Source organism: Ylistrum balloti, unplaced genomic scaffold (genome assembly GCF_031769215.1).
Source record: "Ylistrum balloti isolate Yb309-2 unplaced genomic scaffold, AGI_CSIRO_Ybal_v1 Utg370196, whole genome shotgun sequence".
NCBI classification, from domain to species: Eukaryota; Metazoa; Mollusca; class Bivalvia; order Pectinida; family Pectinidae; genus Ylistrum; species Ylistrum balloti.
Window position 1 is genome coordinate 745,224 of NW_026782173.1, and position 14,322 is coordinate 759,545.

At 33.1% G+C, this 14,322-nt stretch overlaps 1 protein-coding gene across 1 annotated transcript; it reads right to left on the reverse strand.

Moving 5' to 3' along the window:
- Window positions 1–445: 445 nt before the first annotated feature.
- Window positions 446–14,060, reverse strand: LOC132551437 (COP9 signalosome complex subunit 1-like). Its single transcript, XM_060215576.1, has 14 exons — window positions 14,012–14,060; window positions 11,654–11,743; window positions 11,303–11,487; window positions 10,540–10,701; window positions 10,183–10,318; window positions 9,802–9,879; window positions 9,232–9,369; window positions 8,617–8,711; window positions 7,349–7,454; window positions 6,267–6,347; window positions 5,825–5,962; window positions 5,319–5,405; window positions 5,100–5,147; window positions 446–4,530 (listed from the first exon to the last, which is right to left on the reverse strand). Exons 1-14 carry the CDS (start codon window positions 14,042–14,044, stop codon window positions 4,456–4,458), a joined length of 1,452 nt encoding a protein of 483 aa, XP_060071559.1. The 5' UTR covers window positions 14,045–14,060; the 3' UTR covers window positions 446–4,455.
- Between the last annotated feature and the right edge of the window lie 262 nt (window positions 14,061–14,322).

The window sequence follows — 14,322 nt, forward strand, 5'->3', positions numbered from 1 at the left end:
ATGGTCACTTGAGGTCTTCAGGTCTTTGGACAGCTTTAGAACCTGTCCATCAGTCCCAGCATTGGGGCAGACAGAACAGAATTGATATATGCATACTTACAAATTTTGTTTGATTGTTTCTAGTTTGAAGGCTTTATTTCAATTAAACAGAACAGATAACACTGTCTGTTGTTGTAGTTAGTACATTTTAACCTTGTGACATTGAATGGAGGTCAAGGTCATTCATTTGAACAAACATGGCAGCCTTTCATGCCAGCAGGCTATTGGCTTAATATCATGACCCGGGACCTCTTGGTTATTGTGAAGAAGTTGTTTAAAAGATTTTAACACATTTGATCCCTGTGACCTTGAAGATAGGTCAAGGTCATTCATCCCAGCATGCTACATAACATGAGAATAGTTTCATGAATAAAAGAGTTATCAAAATATGAAACAAACAACTATGAAAATAATACTTCATTTATTTATAAACAGATTTATTATTGAAGACTTTACCAAGATGCTGTAAGAATGTGTAGATCCAAATAAGTACAACATGAGCAATCCATCCTCATTCAGGATGAAATGGCTGCTGACATGACAGTGATGCACTTTTTGGCAGTGTTATACAACATTACACCCAAGCTGAAGCTCTGAAAAATCACATTTTGCAGACTATCTTTGATAAATATTTGTTACTTCAACACAACAGGAAACAGATCAGACTTATTTTAATGGGATTCACAGAAATCATTCTCTGAATTTACCACCAACGTTTTCTCATTATGACCTGGTCGTCGAAAGATATCTAACAACCTTTATGATAAGTCCTAGCGCCTCAAGATACCTATCCTGATGGTTGTGAACTAATGAATTACTTGTTAATATCCACTGGAATTTTATAACAGAAAATTCAGCTGGTATCAGCCATGTTGAACTGTAAATACCCTGAAACAGTGCTGTAAACCATGTGATAAGGGAACTTCTGACAGATAAACATGTAATTTGAATATAAAGAAGTTTTAACTGCTTTTATGAACTCCTCAATCATCTACAACCATGCTGGCAATAACATCTTGAAATTTCCACATTACAATCTATTATATAAAGAATACATGGGAAAAAAGAAAATAACTATTATTTAGTCAATATTTTGCTATTTCTTGCTATAAAGTTGCATGGGGAATATTGAACTGACAAAGATTAAATGCGATAACACATAAATTATGAACCCTTTGTTTCTATGTCTCAATGGCAAAACAATGGCATGGCTTAAATTAGATCAATCAAAACAGAAAAATCATTTCAGCTACATTAATTACATGTTTGATTTCTAATCTATCAAAGTGCAATAAGAGATCTGCTTTAGACTAAATTGATATGACATTTGTCAGTATTTTTGGACTGAATAACTTCAGGAAGTGAATTAAGAGTGAGCTTAAGTAAAATTGTCAAACAGTTTAAATGAAATCAGAATATGTATATTTTCACATATTTTGTGTGTTGTAAATACACAAATTCTCACAAATCTGTGTTTCTCAAAACATTTAAGTCTCTAGTAGCTGTCTCCTGCCATTTATATAATAGTAACAATTTTTCCAAGACTTAGCAATAGGTTCACAAACATCTTTGCTAAGGAATAGAGTGAACCTTCACAGGTTTAAAACCAGTACTATTGTTCTAAATTTTACACTGAAACATGTTTGTTTTGCAAAAGTTGTATATCAGTAAGCCTTTAGAACTGTTAACATAGCTAGTATTATAACCAGAACAATAAATATTGCCTTTCTAAATTCTGAATTAGCCTAGAGAAAATGCAGGCACCTTGTTACTAACAGATGCTATTTCCAATATGAAAGAAACAGTCCCTAGTCTTCAATACCTTGCTCCTTACTTATGCTGTGATACTGAACATTTTTCAGTCGATATACCATACCTATTAACTTACTGCTTTAACATTTAAATGTAAGCAACATTGAATTGACATGTTTCAAGCAATTAAAAAAAACAGTCTAAAGTTAACTTGAAATTTCGAGAAATGTGAATACTCATTCAAATGCATTAACCTATATTTCCTGCTCGTATATGGTGTGTGGAGATTTAAATGGGTAACAGGAATAAAAATGAGCATCTACTATCAAGGTCTAATCTGCGGGTTATTAACATTCAATATATATCACATTTACCATGGTAATTATTTTTCACATCTTTTTCATCCAGCCAAATTAATATGGTGTAGGTTAACAATTTTTTCATCCAGTAATTTTGATTAAATAGGTTTACAAATTTTCCATCCAGTCAAACTTTTTCATTTTTCATTAGGTAATATCTTTATATGTCAGGTTTTAATCATAAGGCCTGGTATCAAGATTGTCTAGTACACATCTAACTGTACACTACAATTACAATGGTAGCATATACCAGTAAATGCATTGAGCTATTCATCAAACACATCAGCAGTACTGATAATCTACCACAAGGAACCAGGAAAAATATATCCAACATCATTATTCCTCTTTATATACATAAGGTTCTAATCTAAGTTACTTGAATCAACATGCAATCTATATTGTCATGATAACTGCTTAATATTAATTCTTTTTCTTTAACTCTATATTTCTTTCTTTCTTGAAAGATCTTGCACTCATGATCCTAATAAAAAGTATTTAAAGATATTTTTTAAAACCTTTGTAATCACATAAATATTTGTGAGAATTATTCTGTGTAACAAAAAAGATATAATTTTGCTAATTCAATCATTCCTTGTATTTGAATGCATCACCATTTTGCCTGTGATAGTATCATTAGTTAGTCGGTAGCTTGAGACACCTAATATACTAATCTTTGGCACCAAATTCACTGACAGGACCAATTATAATTAGATCTTAAAAGTTTAAACTTGTACAAAGTAGTGGTAGAAAATTATATAAAAAGCATGGTTGAACCTCTTCCTAATTTTTTATCAATCAATAATTAGTCATTATATGTTTAATATGGATTTGTTTTTCATTCAGCTGACAAAATGTTCTCCTGATCTGCTTTGCCTTAAAGTGTAATTTCAACTGTAAAAGCAAAATAATTTATCCCTGAAAAATATTTTTCAGTCTTTACTTATTTCAGCTCCAGTTGATAGGATTGCGTTGACAAATGAGGGATTTCTCTCAAGTTATTAAATGGAAAAAAAAAGAATGAAAAGATTAGTCTGATCTTGTGTCATATGACTGTTTTAGCATATTGGTTTTAGGACTATACTTTACGAGAATGAGTTTTTACCTAGAAATTAGTAAAAGGATTGGATCATAAATATCAAAGACAAAAAAACATCAATCATTGACAATTGATTAATTGGATCATCACTTTTAAATGCAGGGTACAAGAAACACTTTTCTGTCCCATGTGAGGTGAAAACGGCATAATAAATAACAGAGGTGAGGGTATAGCACAATATCACTGGAAATTGTAAAGCATCCTACAAGTAATAATGATATTTCTCTGATTCTTGTAACATTCTGCAAATAAAGACAAAATATTCCAGCAAAAACTTGATATTTTCAATATCAAAGCACTTGTTCCACATACTGACACATCTGCGATCACATTCGTTCATTAAAAAATATTGAATCTTTTAGGTAATATAAAATCACAGAGTAAAGCCAGCATGTACATTTTTACGCAAATATAATCTCACTTTCCATACATTTCAATCAATCTACATACAATAAGCATATGGAGAGTAAATGGTGGTTTCAGTATACTTGCATAAAATAAAGACATACTGCTCGCATAGCATACTGTCACTCACCGTTCCTCATTCAACTACAAATCAGGGTAAATAGCACTTAGATGTCTGTAGAGCAATACTCTACCACAAAATTCCACCAATAATTCACTTGTTCATAGAATTCACCTACACTTTAACTGTTGGGTCTAAATCTAGGCCCAGATCAGAAATAGGTCGTCTGACCCCTGTCCACAGAAATATCCATATTCTCCCCGAGTATGGCCTGTAATGATAAATGAATGTCCAATCAGGACTTTCCACTTTGTCTGCAGTTTTTTTTTCAGATATTTTGATATCTAGAATTATCATCGCTGAAAATCACAATAACATCACCAGTGATTTTTCACAAAATTTAGAATTGGTTGCAATGGTGGGGTTTGAATTTTAAATTCTGAAGAAATTTTGTATCACATTATCAACAGACTGTTCAACAAGTAAACATATATCACAAAACTGTCCTGTGGAAAGGTAACAGCACAGAATGAGTGTCCTTATCTCCAAGACTCCTGGATAAGTGGCTGTGTGGTTTTACTATGTATTCTCTTTGCTGCTGAATGCGGATATAAAGACCTGGCTAGGACTACACTTTCACCGATCGCATACTATAACTGGATCCTTGTATCACAGTTGCTGGAAGTCTCTCAAGGTGTATAGTATGCAGGCACCATACTAGACACACACTCTGTCACCAGAGGTCAGTTCCTCACTGATGAAGCTGTTCCTGGTGCAATGGACATTTCCCCTCCCTGACCTCCATCTCTTGGCGGTCCCTGTTGACAGAGTGCATACCATAAGGTGAGCTTTCTCAACCAAGTTTTTTAAGAATTTTCAACAATATTTATGTACAGAAGAAAAAATTATAGAAATAATCTTCAACCAATGGGTTTATCATGTTTCCCTTTCTTCTTCATCAAGCAGCAATCCTAGTAAGAAGTCAACCTTTATCTACATGTAGTCATGTTTATTAGAATTACCAACAAATATTATTTCATTGTCGTTCAGTATATCAAGTTCATTCCTTAAGTTTGAGTCAGAGATGATGTGTTAGTCGCCTGTGCTTTTTGCCAAATACAGTAGATATTGTAATGACAGGTTGACTATCATATTGCAGTTTTTACTACCAGGCTGCTTGGAATTGGAGGTGTATAAATCCAATTAAAAGTACATATTTAGACTAAATAATAATAAATATTTCATACATCTGGAAATGAGGTCAACTTAACCATGTAGGTTACACTCTTCACAGTATCTTAATTTGTGAACTCGTAAATATGTTAAATGAGGTCAATCAATATAATTTTTTAAGTATTTCAATCCAATTTTACTTTTGTTGACTTACCTTGACATGAATCTGGTTTTTCAAAATCGCAGACCTCAATATAAGAGCCTATTAAAACAAAATGGTTGAATTTAAACAATTTTCAAAAGGTTGCCTTTATAGAGGCCAATTTCTATAAAATAATTGACATATGGTCTCTTATAATTACATCACTGTACACTGAATAGAGTACAAAACAAATAAAACCTTGATACTACAGGTTGATAACATCGTCATTACCCTTGTTCGCCTTTGGTATTCCTTGCCCATGGAAAGTGACTTTTCAAATGTTGTACTTCTTTGATCTGTATCTTTTGCATATAAAATCTGAAAATACAGAAAGATGGATTTCTTTTATTAAATATAACTCTGATGAACCTACTTTCTAAATTCTGCTACATTTTCTTCATCTTCTGACATATAAATTATGTTGTAAAAGACTTATTTTTTCATGAATTATTTTGCTCTTTTTCTTTTCCCTTTTTCTATAGGCAGCAACGAGTTATGAAGTAATCTTATGTAATTTTATTAGTGTTGAAAGGAACAAAGAAGAGAATATCACCCCCACTTAAGCTTAGTATTATATGTTTAATTCCTTACATCATAAGATTTGAGGGAAGAAGTGATCGAAGAATACATAATCTTTCACTAAAAGTCAAAAGGTAGGTTCTGATTTTAGATTGATATTCAATGTATATACAAACAGTTTGAAAGTGAGGCTCACTTCAAGACCATTTTATACATACTTTGTTGTGAGAATCTATTCTAGCATTAATCTGCCCCTCCAAAATAAGCTGCATGAGCTCATCCTCCAGACCAGTAACTGACGTGTTGAAGGCCTCAGCCATTTTCCTCATGTCTGCTGACAGGTAAGGGCTGAAGTACTGCAGAAACACAGAAAAAAAACCAAAAACATGAAAATGAGATCATTTTTCAAGGCAATTTGAACTGCCCACTACCTAATGATAGTAGGTTAATAACTATGACTAAATTCAAAAATGAAAAACATGTGTGAGTTTCAGGTAACTCTTACCTTTCAACAATATTGCTATACTACATTTTAAAGTTTTCATCATGAATTGAGCATTCTAATGGAGAATGAAGTAAATAAATAATTTCACCTCAATGAAATTTTTTCACGTTAGATTATGCGTGTATAATGACTTGCTTATATGTTAAACATCTTACCTGACAAAGTGCTCTGTTGCGAATTTGAGAGTACAATACATTAACATGGGGAGCTAAATACATATCCAGTAACAGGTTGTCCTGCAAAAACAAAGTCAGTTGGACTAGTACTAGAAATTAGATACAATCTCTCAGTCAATTGCATATCATAACAGAAAAAAATTGGTCAGGGTCATCCTTACATCAAACTTTTTGTTTGCCCCCAATGTTAAATTTGCCTTAAAATATATAACTAGTGGTACATAGGGTCTGTATCACTCACTGTGTTTGGTTTGGTAGTGATCATAACTACTAAAGCATAAGGATTTTTTTAATTTTCTAATATAAGGACCCATCCCTTTGCCCCAGAATCACTAGGCTTGAATCGTTTAGCTAGTTTGGTGCTGATGAAATTGCTTGATAAAAAACTGTAATGGGAAAGAATTTTAAAGTTTTTTATTTCCCATATTGGGGCCCATCTTTCTACCCTTGAGAATGTCAGACACAACATTTTTATACAAAAGTAAGTAACCTCCACTCAAGGATGCTTCAGACCAAATTTTGACCACATCCTGTTATTACTACAGAAGGATTTAAAAGAAATTGCTAAATTTTCCCAACTTGGGCACACCCTTAGGCCTGTTTTTCATCTTTAAACAATGAAAACAGCCAATCACTATATAAAATAGAATTCAATTGGCAACAGTCCTTTTCATCATATGGAATCACCTTTGCTTTGTATGATTTTCTTCCAAGCACATTTGATCCTCTGAAGTGTAGAATTATTAATGTTGTAATTATTGTGCTAGATTAATTACCAATAGTGACTGCTGGATACAGAGGCTAGTTCATCGAAAGTGACTGTTGGGTACAGCATCACTGTTGATTGCTGGGTACAGAAGCCAAGTCATCAACTGTGACTGCTAGGTACCATAGTCAGGTCATCAATGGTGACATCTGGGTACAGTAGCCTGACATCACTATTGACTGCATGGTACAATTGCCAGATCATTAATAGTGAATGATTGGTACAAAAGCCAAATCATCACTGGTGACTACTGGGTACAGTAGCCAAATCATTACTATGTATGCTATGAACTCACCTTGATTTCTCCTAGAAGCCTTAAACATGATGCATATTTTGACTCATAAAATTTGTGAAGAATGTCTCGTAACTGTGGTTCCAATTCCAAGAACAATTTAAAAGAACTGAAACATAAAAAATATATGTTTTTAAGAGAAATTTCAACCAAAATTGAACAAATGAACTTTAAATTATGTGCCACTGAATATTGTCTTCCTAAACAAAAGATTCCATGATCAAAGAATACAAATCTACTTTTGTATTAATCAACATTTACAGTCACTAGAATAGACATACCGGGTAATTACAGTAAACACTGATAGTCTGCACTGAAAACATACAACCAATCACAGCCAAGGACACTTAACGTTACGTTTTGATATATTCATTTAGAGGAGGAATTTATAGCTTTCTCTGCAATAAATATAACTATAACAAGAGGCTCGAGGGTCTTAATGGTCACCTGAGTCACAATGCTTCTTGTAACATGCCATAGAAATGATTTTGTTAAAAAAGTTAGATTACTATAACTACATTGTACACATCATGCGAATGTAAATTGTGTTTAACATTAACTACTGTTCCATACTAAGACTTCTTACCAAGTTTGAATGTGTTTGACACATTTTTTACCACACCCCTCTGACCCTGGGGGTCAGCTGTGGTCAGTATGTGCATCTCTTCAAACTGTCAACTAATACTAATAATTCTAACCACTATTTCCAATAGAAAATAAACAAATAATTTTAACAAACGTAATTTTCCTATATATAAACTATAGTAAACTTTACCCCCTCCCCACGGGGAAAAGCGAGACCCTGGGTCATGAAATTTACAATTTTGGTAAAGCACCTGTAGGCCTTTCCATCAATGAAGACTATCTGATTCTACCCTACCTGGAATTTGAGAAGAAGATTTTTGAAATTTCAATCAATTTGACCCTTTTTGGTCGAAAATGTTAACAGTTTAAAATGCAGAATGCTGGACAAAAGGGGATCACAATAGGTCACCCTGAGACTTTGTCTCAGGTGAACTAAAAAAGACTATTTATATAAAAGTATTTAGCCAGTCCATATTAAGCTTTGGCAAAGTGCCTTGTACCACAGAAAACCTGAATTCTTATTTTTATTTCTCACCTACACTACAATCAACAGTATTAAGGTCTCATTTATCTTTTTGTTTTCAAGTATAACCAAACCACATCATTGTGCTAAAATAAAATGCTGTTACAGTTATAATTTGCTTTTAATTTCTCATTATAGGTGGCATTTCACAGTTTTTATGTACCTGCTAGATATAACATTTTTCTGTAACTCCTGCCTGTCAAATGAAGCCAAAGCACAAAAAACACCATAGGTGGCCACGTTACTAGCAGACAGCAACTGAAATATGAAAATAGAAATTATTGAATCAAATAAATAAATTATTGTTCATTCTATTTTACATTTGATGGCCAAGTACTCCACAGAATGATACAGGTGTAAGGTTTCAAATATACACATCATGTCGTTTTTGTAAACTATGCGAAAAACAAGAGTTATTATTAAGAAACCATTTCCTGTATTTATCCTTTTATAAACCCAGAGGTCAACAAGTCAACTCTGACTTGAAGTAGGAGCCAGATTTATCACCTGACAATCAAATAGTATTTCCTTTTAAATTCCATCCTAACAGTAATAGACAATGGGAAGGTTTACATTCAGGTATGAGCTGAATAAATATGGGTACAATAATAAAGTAAAATCTTATACAGGTAAAATAATACAGTTTAATTTTCTACCTCAAGAAATATGTTTTCGCACACACCTAAAGAAACAAGAAGCATAATCACATACAAACATCTGTAACTTATCATCAACATTTTTATGTATATTTTAACATAATAATAATAACCATGCTTACCTCAGGAAAGTCACAAAAGTCAAAATTTGCTTGCAAGAAGTATTTGGCAGCAGATTTGTATTTCTTTGTGGCAAGGTCTGCTAAACCTGCAGCACATTTCAATTTGGTTAAAACTGCTTGTCCCCCATCTTTTCCATGCTGAAATTATATTGCATAAGGATCAGGTAAATGCATTCTGATAATTTTCACTAGACAGAAAACAATCTAGTGACAAAAACAAGACAATGATTTAATGAATATGAGCTAGATCTGTTGGAAAGATCCATGAGATATATGGTGCACTAGCTTTCTGCTATGGACTGAAACATTCATTGCTAGCTATTTTCATCCCTTCTTATATTAAACAGGGTTGTAAGCAAAAAAATATTTCACAATGTCACTTTAGCTTTTTAATGTCTAAGCAAGTCACCCAGAGATTAATTTAAATTGAAACAGTAAATATTAAAACTCTGATACATCTATATCCTACAAAGTAAACTTTTTGATAATCTATCCATCACACAAAGTTTTGAAGGTTTCTTATTTCTCTTAAACAGAAAATCTGACTTCTGTCTTATTCCAGGTACTTACCTCAGCCATCTCTGGTGTGCTCTCTGCTTTATTTACATAACTTTGTACATGGGACCAGTTTTGTAGATACACACTAACCTGTACAGCAACAGAAAATAAACTTTTAAAAACACATCAACAACCTTAGGGTAAAAAACAAGGGAATTTTTAAATATACATCTTGGCACATGTCTTTTGACTTTTACTTCACATGAAATATAAACAGTGAAAATTCTTACTTAAACAAAAACACTTATAGCTTCAAACATAGTGACATATTGCAAAAAATCCCTAGGGAGTAGCATGGTGGTATATTCCTATAAAAAACAATAGTGGCCTCGATGTTGACCTATGATATTTGAAGTCAAGATCTTACCAGACCACCTGACCAATAAGGCTTACCTTGATAACATTTAGACACATATTGACTACATGTTTAGAGATTGTGCAATAATCTCTAGCCCTGGAATAACACTTAAGTGCATTGCTTAAATCTCCGCAGTCCAAATGGTGATCACCAAGATCGTCATGGCCTCGTCTGAAAATGTCATAATAGAAATTTCTGTTATAGTGTTATCTACAGTTTTGATACACACAAATAATAAATATATACTCATGTTAACTTGTATTTAAATGAATATGCAGTCAGTTGATTTCCAATTGACACAATTTATATATCATCTGTCTGAATAATCTTTACCATCTTTATTAAGTAGTTATATGCTATAAATCAAATTCAGTGCTCAGTTTAATTCTCACCTTATACTTTCTTTGATAGAATTACTTTTATAGTTTTTCAGATCTGTATCTAGCTTCTCTAACTTCAGCGCTGCTTTCTTTGCCGTTGTTTCTATCCATTGCGTATCTAGAGCTGGCATATTGTGAACAACTCCAGCAACAGCATCCGGTAAACTTGATGAACTGTTTTCAGAATCAATAATAAATAACATATACTGATATGTTAGTGTTATATTTCAAAAGAATTCCAAAGAAGTTTTATTCACAAACGTTATCATGCATGCAGAAATATGTTATGACTTTTTACTTATAAAATTAGTACATGTATTAAGGTAAACGGAAGTATCAAACTAGGACATTTATTTTATTGATTTTAAAAAACATTAAAATGTAAAATAAATATCTCATACCAGAATGTAATAACTTGTCTTGCCTGCCCTGATTTGTTAGTATTGTCATTTTGCAGCAAAGTGCATAATACAATGTACCTATGTCTTACATTAAAATTCATGTCTTATCATCCCAAATACCAAATTTTCAAAGGTAATTTTAGTTACTTAGATGTAAGCATCATCGATATGTTGTTGTCCTGTTGAAATATTAATGCAATGCAAGCCAGGAAGTGGCAATTTACCAAACTGTTCAATTCTTTAAATTCACTCAGGTACAATATCTTTAACCCCAAAACATCACTCTTCCTTGGGAGGAAAGGAAAACATTCCAAATGCTGTTGCTGTCAATAAATTGATATTCAATATACAACTATAAAAGATGACCAACTTACGAAGCCACAGCTTCCTGAAGCTTTCTGTGGATTTCTTGGTACAAGTTTGTGTTGTATGTTGTCATTACATAGGAAAGAGCCATTCGTAGTGCTTCAACACGGAGACTGGGACAGTGTTCGGCAATAAACAGCTGTCTCTTTAACCGGGCCAATCCCGTGTACTGACTTGCATACTGCTCCAAATCCTGTAAAAAAGAAACACAATAGGAACTTTCAAGATTCACTTTTTGTCAAGGATAGAAATACAATACAAAACACTGAACTTATGAGGAAGTGCTGTAAGTTGCAAAAAGCGATTTGTTACTGCGATAAACATTTAGTTTTGAAAGTAAAGGGAATTGTTTCACTTACTAATGATGTATTTTCAACTTGGTACTGGTTATCCTCCACATTGTCATTCTCTTCTGGTTGAGCATCCACCTGCATGGGCTCAACAGCACCCTGTTGACAGCAAAATCATATTGAAACTTTTTTTCTTGATATTAAATCCAGAGACTGGAAATACAATTTGTTACCAATATCTACATCACTGCATGACACAAAGTGCAAAAGATACAGACATTGAAAGTTGACAGATTAATACAGCATTGTTGCTACCTGTTACATGATAAATCCAGTTACCTGAATAAAACCATTTAGCATTTAATAAACACTGAACATTTAAGATACTTTATGAATGTTAAACCATAAAAGAATAAGATTATTTAACTTGTAACAATTAACGGCTCCTTTGAAAACTTGTTGCTAGCATTGTCTTCCATAACTATTTCAAAACTGCATATAATATTCTCAAATGTATCTTGTTAGTGACAGTACTCAAACATACAAATACATTGAAACTGATGGTACTCCTAACCGATAACATACCATTAGTAATGGGAAAACATCACTTTGGTAATGTCCATGCAAGAAATGCACACAAAGCAACATTTGAAGCTGTTTGTGCAGACATATTTATGGGACACATCTATGTTAAGTTTACTTTCAAACATCACAATCTAGGTTTCATCTTTGAACAACAAAGACAAACTAGACATAATAAGGTACATCATAAACAACCTTTGTATTTTCAAATAAGGCCACTTAGTCTGTCCTGATTACAACAATACACAAAAATGGCACCAATTTCTTTTAGTGGTCTGGCCTTTTTAATGGTAATCAATGTCAAAATGATTGATCATGTTATATGCAGCAGTGACACAGCAGTAAGTGGCAAACTAATCAACTAATTAGCAGAAAGTGGCGATACTATGTCACTGAATTAGATATTTGTCTACAAATTTAAATAGCTGTACCATACCATATAGATGCATTAGTTACATAATTAAAATACAAAGTTAAGTTTCAATTTCTACATACTGAATTATATTTTTCTCTAATTTCAAGTCAATTTACTTCTTAAAATAAAAAGACATTGATTCTATAATTGGTTTGTTGTTCGGTGTTGTGAAAGTTCAGTCAGTATACACAGAGAATCTGACTTTACAAAAAGATCTCAAGTAAATCATTCGATGACCCCTACTCAATGTGATAAGTGTTTCTATGGAATCGGAGATGAACTCTCTTGTGTGTAGTTTTGTCCTTTGAAAGACATTTTGCAAAAGTTGTTTTGGATGGCATTGTGACAGGCCTCCAATATGCTGTTCAGTGAGGTGGTCACCAGCTACTTCAATTCAATGCAAGGACACCATGTTTGAAAATGACCCTTGCTGTTGACAGGTCAATAGACCTAATAAACCTCGCAAACGGCAAACTTTTACACAATTATATTATTAGTGATTTTTTTTGGACCTGTATTACACCCAAAATGAAGCAATCCCAAGAATACATTCCATTTTCTTTTTAAACCATTCAGCTATATTTTCCAAATTTACAAAGGTAAAGGCTTGTATAATCATCGGAGAAAAAACACTGATTGTTATCATCATGGGAAAATGGTTGAACTGCTTTGAACCTCCAAGGGTGCTTTTGAATTCTGCTTATTAAATCAAATGTAGCATTTCCTCTTATGCACACTTTAAACATTTTATCTCTGTTGGTATTTTTCTATTGGAGAAGTGAAAATGTCCATTAACACAACACCTGACTGTTTGGTAAGGTTTGATTTGGTTTCTGTATTGCTTAACTAAAACCAAACCAATTCTTTCCGAACATGGTCATAATTTACAGAAATCTTGTAGTCTACGATGAGAATAATTTCAGTGTTTTAAAGAATTTAATCAGTTGCTAAAGAGCACTATCTGACTTCAAAAGAGAGGAACATTTCTTTCAAGGTCATATTCCCATTTCGTATCTTACTTTATTTTTCACAAGGCCCTTAAGAGTCCTAAAGAGTACGGTTAACTTAATCTCTTCCTAGACGACATCGTCTGAAGGGAAGCATATTGCTATCAGCTTGGGACACCTGACTGACAAAATGAACACGAAAGAGAGACATGAAATATACAAAAATAGACGGTTCAAAAAACAAATAGGATAATTGTCAGTAAAGCATGTAAACATGTGGTAAGGATCCAATCAAACCTATCTTTGGAAATATGACAGTTATGGCAAGACCAAATCTCCGCCATGTTTGTTACTCATATGTAAGAAGCAGCATGTTTGACCTTTCAACAAGCATCACTCGGTAGTGCAAACTTGCTGACCGTCAGACATCCTATTAAATGAATCAACTATTTGCCATTAAAGGCATTAAAAGAGGTGGAATACCTGAAATAATCCCGGATGGATTGGAAGCGGCATCTTTCCGGAAGCTTCTCTTACATCTTCCGGATATAAAATTGCGCAGGTGCAACGATCTCCGTCTCACAAATGTTTCAATGAAAACATTTTAAGCGCGAAAATGTTTAAATACAGATTGGTTAAATGGCTGATTAATTTATTTAATTTGGTTAAACATATGCCGGTGTACATTTTTATTGGTCATTATCGTCGATTGGTGCGATCTTGGGATATTGTTATTCTGGATGATATTTGGAAATGCGCAAATAGCTACTTAACACGCTGATTTTGTGTTACTT

Bases quoted from the DNA above. Each gene is read 5' to 3' on its own strand.
- LOC132551437 (XM_060215576.1), bottom strand. From the start codon at position 14,044: ATGCCGCTTCCAATCCATCCGGGATTATTTCAG. The intron at 11,488-11,653 runs GTAAGTGAAACA...TCTTTTTTACAG, and splicing joins AAGTTGAAAATACATCATTA to GATTTGGAGCAGTATGCAAG. The intron at 5,963-6,266 runs GTAAGATGTTTA...GTGTTTCTGCAG, and splicing joins GCAACAGAGCACTTTGTCAG to TACTTCAGCCCTTACCTGTC.